General features: G+C 32.9%; 1 protein-coding gene across 4 annotated transcripts; it reads left to right on the top strand.

Annotated features, from left to right (window-relative positions):
* Positions 1-1,407: 1,407 nt before the first annotated feature.
* Positions 1,408-8,807, top strand: LOC133819762 (uncharacterized). 4 transcript variants are annotated; one of them, XM_062253096.1, is made up of 9 exons: positions 1,408-1,630; positions 2,425-3,574; positions 3,972-4,650; positions 4,734-4,814; positions 5,643-5,864; positions 6,870-6,967; positions 7,987-8,086; positions 8,177-8,275; positions 8,374-8,807. In XM_062253096.1, the coding sequence occupies exons 2-9, from the start codon at positions 2,481-2,483 to the stop codon at positions 8,434-8,436; spliced, it is 2,436 nt and encodes an 811-aa protein (XP_062109080.1). In that variant the 5' UTR covers positions 1,408-1,630; positions 2,425-2,480; the 3' UTR covers positions 8,437-8,807. The 4 variants fall into 4 exon arrangements, with proteins under 4 accessions (XP_062109080.1, XP_062109082.1, XP_062109079.1 ...); XM_062253098.1 differs by having other exon boundaries at positions 1,409-1,630; positions 2,468-3,574; positions 3,975-4,650; XM_062253095.1 differs by having other exon boundaries at positions 1,409-1,630; positions 2,468-3,574.
* The last annotated feature ends 1,697 nt before the right edge of the window (positions 8,808-10,504 follow it).

The raw sequence follows: 10,504 nt of genomic DNA, 5'->3' as shown, positions 1-10,504 counted from the left end.
AGATTACATATTCCAACTCAAAAAAAAAAAAGACAGGGATACAAATACCAAGTTACCTTTTTCCGCTTCAGGCAACTATTCACAAAACCAAAGCAAATTCATCAAACTCTATCAAATTAATTCAGCTAGGTATTAGGTTACACAATCCAACTAAAAAAAAAACAGAGATACAAATACCAGGTTACTTTTTTTTCTTTCTGTTTCAGGCAACTATTCACAAAACAAAAGCAAATTTATCAAACTCTTTCAAAATAATTCAGCCAAGTACCAAGTTACACAATCCAACTAAAAAAAAAGACAGAAATACAAATATCAAGTTACTTTTTTTCTGTTTCAGGCAACTATTCACAAAACCAAAGCAAATTTATCAAACTCTATCAAATTAATTAAACCAAGTACCAGGTTACACAATTCAACTAAAAAAAAAGACATCGATACATATATCAAGTTACCTTTCTTTTTTTTTTTTTTTTTTTCTGTTTCAGGTAACTATTCACAAAACCAAAGTAAATTCATCAAACTCTATCAAATTATCTCTGCCATGTACCAGGTTACATAATCTAACTAAAAAAAATACGGGGATTAAAATGCCAGGTTAATTTTGTAGAAAAATAAGAACAGCTAGCAAAAAACATGAAATGCTGACAGTTTGGAATTCAAAATGAAATTTTATATCTAACTAATAGTTAGAATCATTCAGATCATTTCATAATTAGTTTTTTTCAAGGGAAATTACCTTTCTCCCTATTACCCAATCAAGAAAAATGAAGTTAGATGATGATTTTGAAAAATGGTGTTTCATCTCCGGCGAAAACAATGGTGGTTTCGTCTTCAATGCAATGAAAGAGAATTGTAGAAAAATGTTGATCATGTGGAAAATTTTTGGTACCTATTAGTTTTTCTTCAGCGTAACTTAGAGAATTTTTACGGTCATATTCGTTGACCATTATGGAGATTCAATATATATACCATTTTGTAATTTCCATAGTTGTTAACTTTTTAATCAGATTTCCATATTGAAAAAAAAAAAATTTTGATTCACCATTCAAATTTAATTCTAAGTTTTTGAAAATTAAAATATAAATGGCCCCATAATTCTTGATTGGTAGACCATTTTTTAAAATAAATTCATAATGACTTTTAAATAATGAACAAAAATTACATATACAAATAGAAAACAACAATTTCTTGGTTTCTACAAATCCACAAAATTTAGACTAAAATAATTGGCCCCACAACTATTTAAAATTAAATATCACAAACCAATCAATAATTACAAAAACTGAAATATTATTTTTAAATAGTTCTTTTCCAATAAAATTCATAATCCAAATATTTTGTTTTCAAATCATATTTTTGAAAAAAGTTATTTAAAAATCCATAAATATATATAAAAAATAAACCTTGGGCCTCTTGGGCTACCAACTTAGAGGTCCGAAACCGAACCAAACGACCCGATTCTGTTTGAAGGCGCAGGGCAGGAGGCGGAGAGGTTCAGACTTGGAGTTATGGATTTACAGCAACACCGATAGATTGAAACCTTTCCAAAGTCGATCGAGAAGGAGATTTCTATAATTTCTTTCTCCTATCGATTTGTTATTTCAATCAACATTAACGACGTTACCTTCAGGTATTTCCTTTTAGTAATTTTTTTTAAGATAATATAAAATTTCTTGGTGTAAATCTATTAGTAGAGTTTTTAATTTTTTTTCTTTCTTTTTCATTGAATTTCACTATGATTTGGTCTCATCTGATTGTTTATTTTTATTAATATTTTTGAATTAGGGATTTTCCTGATTTATTTCAATATTTAAAGTTCAAAATTTTGCCTTCCATGGAGTTGATTTTTGTGATGTGTGATTCATTTTTCTGAGCTAACGTTTTCGTTTCTGTAGGTTCTTTTTTCTCTCTCTCTATTTATTTGCATTTTTAAAAAATAAATTTTATAAAAAAAATTATTTGAATTTTAAAATATATACGCACACTTAAAATCTATACCTGACCATTTATCTTTAGTTTTCATTCCATTTTTTTATACAATTTCTCATTTGTGTGAAATTTTTCTGGCATTTATTATAAATTTGTTTGATTTCTTCCTCTAATGCGCAGAATACACACACACACACACACACTCATATATATGGATTTATGTGTATTGTTTTTTCTGGAAGCATGTATAAAAATTATGATACCTGCCATGTTTGTCTGCACTTTGCTTTAAAAGTTTTTTTGGTACCTGTTTGGAAAATCAGTTTCTTTTTCCTTTCAAAAATTGCTTTCAGTAGATGCCTAAATGGTAAGAGGGTTTAAAATTTATTTATTATCTTACATATTACATCATTTACCGTTGCAATTTCTGCACCAACTTGATTTCAGCCTCAGTTTTTTCTAGTTTTTGGCTAATTTCGAAACTTCTGTTATTAGTTTGGGAGGTTCCATACTGATTGGAATTGGATGTGAGTTGTAGGTTTAGTGAATCGATGTTGAGCCGGGAGGAAATGGATATTGATAATGTAGTGGATGTATCTGAATCAATGTTCAACCGGGAAGAAATGGATATTGATAATGTAGTGGAAGTACCTGACACACCTGATAGGGTAGCTGCCCGACGACATGTTACTGACGGTGAATCTGTTGGAAAAGGACGCGAGTCATTTTTCGGTCGTAGGACTAAGGATATTTTTTATGAAAACCCTTCAAATGGACTGAGGTCCAGGGATAAGTTTGTCCCTGAAAATGGACGTAGTAGAAAAATAGTTATCAAACCACCAAAAAGTTTTGGCAATCCAGCAACTGCAGATTTTGGCATCCATAATGTTAATTCTTCACTGGAAAATTCATCTGCTTCCCAGAATGCTCACATGTTTAGGAGAGCATTTGTGGACAAAACCGCTGGCTCTGGCCACAGAGCAAGACAAGCTAGTGGAGTTAGAAACATGGACAAAGGAAAAACCATATGCACTGATATATCATCAAATTTCCAAGATAGCAGTAAACATTTTGATTTTCCAAAACAAAGTGGTAACGCCGAGCGTGGCAGTACTGTTTGTCTTTATGGTGCACCAACACATATTTTGGCTGAAGATAAGAGAAAAGGACAAACAGCGTTAAGTGACAATTCTTCGGGATCTTTCATACCAGACATTTCTAAGACAAGAAATGCCTTAAAGGGGAAGGAAAAGATTGATGAGCATGCCTCAAAATGTTCTGGCTTAGATATGAATCGTAGAGAAGTAATCAGTCTGTCCCCTGATATCCAACATAAAACTGGAGGACATATGTCCCCTCATTCTGTTACCACTTCTAGAGGCATGCGGAGAATAAGTTTGGTAAGAGGTGGGTGTATCTCTCCACAAAATGTAGCAAAAGTGGAACAACTTAAAAACAGTTCCAAAAACATTGAACAAAGTGATGCTGGGAATGTGGTTTATAATTGTCCACAACCCCTAGTAGATCTAAGTGATGTAATTGCGGAAGAGAATGGTAGTAGTGAAAGAGTGAAAGGAAAGGCTGTATTCACTATTCCTGATACACCAAACGAGCAGAAGGGAAAATCATTCCGTGCAGCTAGCAGGTATTTTATTCACAACACTGTTGATTTTAGATTTATTTTTAATTTCTCTTGCATATGGTTGACATGCATCTTTGGCCTTAAGACCAACCCTTGTGTAGATCCTGTCCACTTTGGCACCTATCTCACAAGAAGGTGGCATCTTTTCTTATAATATAAATGCCAACAACCTTCTCTTTAAGCAATGTGAGACGCTACAATTATCTAATTAACTATTTAGGGAAGAGTGGGTAGATACTAATACTATACTATAGACCTCTCAAACTGTGGTATATTTTTGTTTATAACATACTAGCAAAATTATGTATGCATGTCATCTCTATAAGCCATTGCTGCTTTACAATTACTGCCTACAGCCTTGCCGTTTTATGAGATATTACACATATTTGTATTTCTGCAGCAGCTTTGCAACTGGTACTGGAGAGGCGAAAGGAGTCAGCAATGGTGGTAGAGATGAATCTGGATGCTCTCAAAGTTTAGTCGGTTGGAGAAATACACATAATAATTCAAGGAAACTGGATAATTCTATGGGGGATGTGGCTTTGCATCTTTCCAGGCAAATGGATGGTCGTAGAAATTCATTTCACCAACCATTGGACAGAAGAACTGGGAGTAGACGAAACTCTCAGACTGAATGTGATTTTGCAGAAGGTCAAAATCAGGTGTTAACAGCTCCTTCTGTCTCTCAAATGGAACAGTCAAGAGGAGCACCTCGTGCAGAAATGATTCTTCCCAAAAGGCTAAAGAAACAGGGATCTCCTTCTAGTTCTAGGAACAATGGTGAATGCTCTACATCCATTTTGGAAGACTCAGATGTTTTGTTTCTTGGTTCTTCCAAGGAATCAACAAACACAAGATCATCTAGGCTCCATCGTTCTCGGTCTCGGGCCATTCCAGGACAAGCTATTGAAGTTGATGTGTTGTCATCTCCAGTCAGAAACTCTTCACCACAAATTTTAGATTGTACAGATAATGATGATTCAGAGGCCAGGGCAAGACAAGTCGAAGCAGATGAGATGTTGGCTCGTGAACTCCAAGAACAATTATACCATGAGATGCCTATAGTTGGAGGCAGTGAGGTAGGTTTTTCCAATAAACGATTTGCAATCAATTTCCTCATATCCTATGTTTATGTGAAGATTTCATAGTTGTGCCATTCTAGCAGATCGATGAACATTTTGCATGGGCAATGCAGCGGCAGGAGAATAGTTCTTCTGGTGCAGGTCAAAATGATTCACATCTTGTGAGTGATTTAAATTTGGGTTATTTGAGAGGCAATTGTAGTATTGAATTTGGAATCCATGGTCAAGTCATTAGTGCATATTTAGTTTGACTATTGTCCTTGGAATATTATTAGATGTTGTATGAATTAAATCATTATTAGTGAAGATAAAACTTAAGCAATGTTGGAGATATGTTAGGTGTTCAATGAATTTATTGATGTGTGTGTTAGAAAAAAGTAATTTCGGTTGAGGTTTTACCCAAGGTTTGCAGAGGCCAATGTAAGCTTCTCACTTTTCAGTGAAGTAGTTTGCTTTTATGTGAAAAAAAGTAGACTGTCCTCTTTCTTGTTGGTTTTATATATTCTAAGAATGTTGATAACATCATGTCTCAAATGATGGGGTATCACCGGTAAATTCTCATTGAGTCCATTTGACCACCTTAACAAAAATATCACCATGTTAAGAAAAGAAGGGTAGTGCCCGCTTATAAGGGAACATACTACATATATATAGCTTTTATGAAGGACAAAAAAAAAAAAGAAAAAGAAAAGCTTATCAAATTGTATAGCACTATGCTTACTATCCAATATACTAATGACCTGGTCTCTTAAGAAGTTGGTTGACTGTTTTATAGCTTGTTATTACTTATGTGAAGAGTAAAATGGCAATTTTTTGTTGGGGTAATGTTAAACTGAATTATGAAAGATAATGCACAGGAGCTTTTACAGCCCGATAAATTTCTAATGATGAATCGATGGTAGAATAACTTTCAGATTATCTTGTCTGGTATAATGACGATTGTTTCCGTTGCCATGACTTGCTAACACAATTTGGTTTGTTATTTGTAGAGAGGCTCAGAGATGTCACTGCTACAAAGACAGCCAAGGTCAAGGTCTTCTCAGAACCGATCAAATAGGACTCAGAATCCTCCAAATAGGAGATTGACTGGGGCTCGTGCCCCAACCTCCAGTAGAATGGCACAGCTAAGGAGTCGTATGTACAGACAGCATTATAATGTATCAAATAGAGGGAGAAACTTTCGATTTCCTTTGGACATGGATTTGGACATGGTAATTTTTATCATATCCATGCTCTTTGTTGCATTCCTTTCTTGGTGTTTAGGCAGTCTACAATCCTAGAATATAACTGAGATCAAACGTTGATATAGATTAGATAACCCCACTAGTATAACGTTTTTATGATTACATATTTAGCATGTATTATGTATCTCTACACGTCAGAACAATGGAACTTAATTTCAGATGTAACTTTTTAAGGGGAGTACACACAGACACATGAAGTTAGAACTAGATGGTAATGATTCTTTGCTAATTTTTACAACGGAGTCAATATTTATGCATTATCTTCATCTGATAGCTTAGCAAGTTTCTTTGGATACTTCTAGCTTCAAGTAGTTATGGCCTTGTTTTGCTTACTCCTTAAAATGTCATGATGCGACTGTTTTCCAGTTTTCAGGTGATTCAATTGTATGTGAAAATGCTGAAATGATTATTCACATGCATTACTTATTGAGTTAGCTGTCGTGTGATATAATCACCATTAGTCACAATTATTAGGACATTTTACCAAATTTAAATATTTATCTAGAGATTTATTGTATATAAGGTACCTGGTTGCATGGATACATTGTTGTTGAAACCTGTATCAGTAAGTATACATGTTTACATAGAACCTTGTGAGCTTTTAATATCATATTTTATGCTTCTTGGTGATCTACTAATATGATGAGTTACCTGACCCGATAGAATGAAAGTTTTTAACTTAATGGCTAGAAAGAACTGAAAACTCTTACCGTAAAGATGAGCTCCATTCTTAAGGACTTCTCTTTTATAGTTGAATCAACTTTAGAGTAGTAGGTACTATTGTTAGTTGGAGCACCATCATGTGTTATTTTATTTTCTCTCGAATCTCGATGATCCAGTGCTGGTGCACATATCCTCTTTTCCTGCATTTTTTTCTCTGAAGTATTTCCTGTGCAATGCTGATGTACTTCCTATCTTTATTTGTTTACTTCCTTGAAACAATGACATTCAACCTAGTGCTTTCTGTTCCAGAGACTAGATATATTGGAAGCTTTAGAGGCTGCTGTAGGGGATCTTAATGATGGGGACATGGGTAATCACATTTTTCAAGTTCAACGTGATTTCAATGAGTAAGAGTTTTATTTTCTTTTCCATTTATCTTTATCTTTCAAGATATACTCTCTGAACTCTAATTTATAATTGGGAAAAATCTGCTTTTTTGTGACTGTTCTGATTGTTATACCATCCCTTCATTTATTGATGTATTACTACATGGTCCTAAGCTTTTAGAAAAGCTAAAAATTGCTTAAGAAATTTTGAATTATAGTTGTTTGGTAAACATGTAAATAACAACTTTTTAAATACTTTACTTTGAAGTTAAAGCTGACTCAACTCAACTTAAGATTTTAGCTTATGAGAAGACCTCTCATTCTTTTTTATTGAAAATTTGAAATTGACAAAGTTATCTTTGTTTATTATTTAACAATTCTACATATGACTATTTTGATAACTTGATTTATTGTTTTTTATATCTTCTAGATTATTATTTGTTGTAAAAATACTTGGATGAAGTAGATATTATCAATATAAAAAATTATCATTAAATTATAAAAATTCTGAAAAAATTGTACATTTTGTTGATCTTGATAATTTTTTACACTTTGGTTAAAAGGTTCACTAAAATTACTTTTCCAACTTACAACACTTTTAAGTTATAAGTTACCCACACATAACAATTTTATGCTTTTAACTGATTTTTTTATCGTAAAAGCTGATGGCTTCATAAGTTACAGTTCTACCAAATTGGCTGGCTCATCAGCAGTCTCTTTGTAAACATTGTTTCAGGTTTTTCTTTATGAATTTCAATAGAATAATTTAGGGCACATCCTCTGCTCACGAGATATATTATGCTCTTCACACTGTATGCTTAAATTTATTGGATCCAAGGTCTAGAAAAAATCTAGAATTGAGATCGGGATCCTTTACCCCAGTTAGAACAAGGGGGTAAAATCAGATTCTACATTTCTTTGAAAAATTTCTTGCCACCATAATGTCCTACATTTGCTTTTAGGAAAGAATAAAACATTTCCAGTTTATGTTCGTCAACAGAAATTTATCTCGTTCATCTAATTCATTTTTTTTCGTTCAGGAATGATTATGAGATGTTATTAGCCCTCGACGAGCAAAATCATCAGCATGCGGGTGCCTCAGCTAATCAAATTAATAGTTTGCCCCAATCCGTAGTACAGGTTGGTTGGAGGTGCTCTTTCATGTTCTAATATATGCATCTTTACTTACAACTGTGGTTTTTTATAGCTATTGACTCCTGTTTTGGACAGACTGAAAACCTTGAAGAAGCTTGTGCAATTTGTTTAGAAAGCCCCGGCGTTGGGGAGACTATTCGTCATCTCCCTTGTTTGCACAAATTTCACAAAGATGTAAGACTCACTCTTGTGAATGTTACGTTACACAAAACAATTCTTCTTGCATCTAACTTCTTTTTTCTTGGTGTTTTTTCTTTTTATACGATGACCAGTGTATCGATCCATGGCTTAGCCGAAAAACATCATGCCCAGTTTGCAAGTGCTCCATTACTTAGATTGTATCTTGATCTGGGCACTTCAGCCGTCTCTCAAAGAGATCGTATGTTGCGTTTTGGTAAGGTAATAATTACAGATTCAATTGCTTATCTCCCATGACATTGGAGCAAAAGTTTTACAAAATTTCACTAGAACGGCTGTGCCGCTGATTTATTGTTCAACCACAAAATGGTTCAAGTTATACTTCAATGATGGTTTTTCTGTAGTGCTGAAAATAGGTGTTTGACACATCCTTTTGAATTTCTGGTCTCTAGTCTGACTGTCATGGCTCGTGAAGAGATTTGGTTAAGCTAAAACATACACCACCAGTTATAAGGTCATATATTATTATTGCCTTGAGAAAAAACCCTTTCTCATTTTTATGCATCAATCTCTACTTTCGTCCCATTTTTATGCTTCTAGTTCAATTTATTAGACTTTCTCTTAAATAGAATGATTGAAGCATGTGATACCAGCATTCTCAAACTTGTTATCATTATTTTCTTCTAAAAAAAATAGAAGAAAGAAAGAAGTGATTTTGGTCTAATTTGAGAGCTAAATTATAAAATTCATTCTTGGTATTAGATAAGAGGGAATTCAAGAATTACAGGGGTACAATGGTGTAGAATCTTATCTAATGGTGTAAATAACCATATAACACTCAAACAAAAAGGAATATTACTAATGACTATTCTATAATAATTACTACTAAGACACTCGAACAAAAAATATTTAACCATATAAATACTTTTTCTTACAATTTTTCTCTAATACTTTTTCTTAACCATACTAAGCAGCAATTTGTTTTCAGCAATGGGTTTCAAATGGAATTTACAATTTTCTAAACTTTCCATCTATTCTTGACAAATTTATAGGACATGTCAATCAAATTTTTGTATTCAGTTTTCAACTTTCATTTCAAATTAAATTTCAATGAAAAGGCTGAGTGCAATTTATAAGATAGATTTTTGATGATTATTATGCAAAACTCGTTTTCAGCTTTGAGTGAAATTGGTCTTAAATTTAAAAATCTCACAAGTAATCGAGCTTGCACAGACTAATTTACCCTCTATATGAAACCTTAAATTCATAAATCTAACACAATTTATTTGGGATAAAACACACAAAATGCTGAATAAAGACAAACTCAAGAAAGGAAAAAAAAATTGTAACTTTATACACCGATCATACCATGCGCAAAGAAATCACTGAACAGAGAAAAATAAAGAGAGAAAAAACCCAAACTTTGGCAGAAAAAAATTAAATTCTCACCTCTTAACAGATTATTCCTCGAAATGGACTGAGGAACTCATTTTCACCTTAACTGTGATCTCTTTTTGTCATACTTCTACAGTCACAAAATTTGAACCCATCAAGAAATCACACTACTTAAATAAATCACTTGAAATATATAGAACTTAAAAATCTTAACTTTTACAATAACTCATGAAAAAAAAACCCAACTTTACTAAGAACGAAATGAGGAAAGAAAATTTTGAAGCAAAAGATAATGACATTGATGATGATGATCGAAGAACAAAACTTGCTCATAAGACCTTAACAGATATGTCCAAATGTGCTCAAGAACGCTGGGGATTAGAGATTTTTCGTTTTGAAATGTAAATGAAAGAGAGGGAAGGGAGGGAATGAGTGAGAGAAGAGAGTAAATATGGCTTTGATCACATGTATTGGTTAATACCTGACAATTGCAGCTTTTCTAATACTTAATCGGCTACTAAACCAGTTTCCTCCAAAAATACCCTTATTATTTTTATTATTTTTAATTCAAATAACTATAAAGTGAGTCAAATGATTATTAGCCATCAGCTTGATAAATATTACATGTAAACAACTCAGATTAAGTGCAGGACCAGTCACACAACGTGACTACATCATTGCCCCATCTATATATATATATATATATATATATAAATAATGCTTATTTTTACTGCTTTATTCATGATAGAATGTCTTGAATCGATTACTCCATGTTAAAATAGGATGATCATTTTCTTACAAATACCAATTTATATTTATAGGGTTGTGTAATATATATGAAATTTTTTAAGTAGGGGCGTCACATTTACT

The sequence above is a fragment of the Humulus lupulus genome, chromosome 2 (genome assembly GCF_963169125.1).
Source record: "Humulus lupulus chromosome 2, drHumLupu1.1, whole genome shotgun sequence".
Classification (NCBI taxonomy): Eukaryota; Viridiplantae; Streptophyta; class Magnoliopsida; order Rosales; family Cannabaceae; genus Humulus; species Humulus lupulus.
Note: the sequence above shows the minus strand (reverse complement) of the source record. Positions and strands in the feature narration are given on the sequence as shown.

Excerpts from the sequence above, each read along its gene's own strand:
- LOC133819762 (XM_062253096.1), top strand. The coding sequence starts at position 2,481 with ATGTTGAGCCGGGAGGAAATGGATATTGATAATGTAGTGGATGTATCT. Across the intron at positions 4,651-4,733 it reads CTATAGTTGGAGGCAGTGAG|CAGATCGATGAACATTTTGC; the intron begins GTAGGTTTTTCC and ends GTGCCATTCTAG. Across the intron at positions 6,968-7,986 it reads GTTCAACGTGATTTCAATGA|GAATGATTATGAGATGTTAT; the intron begins GTAAGAGTTTTA and ends TTTTTCGTTCAG.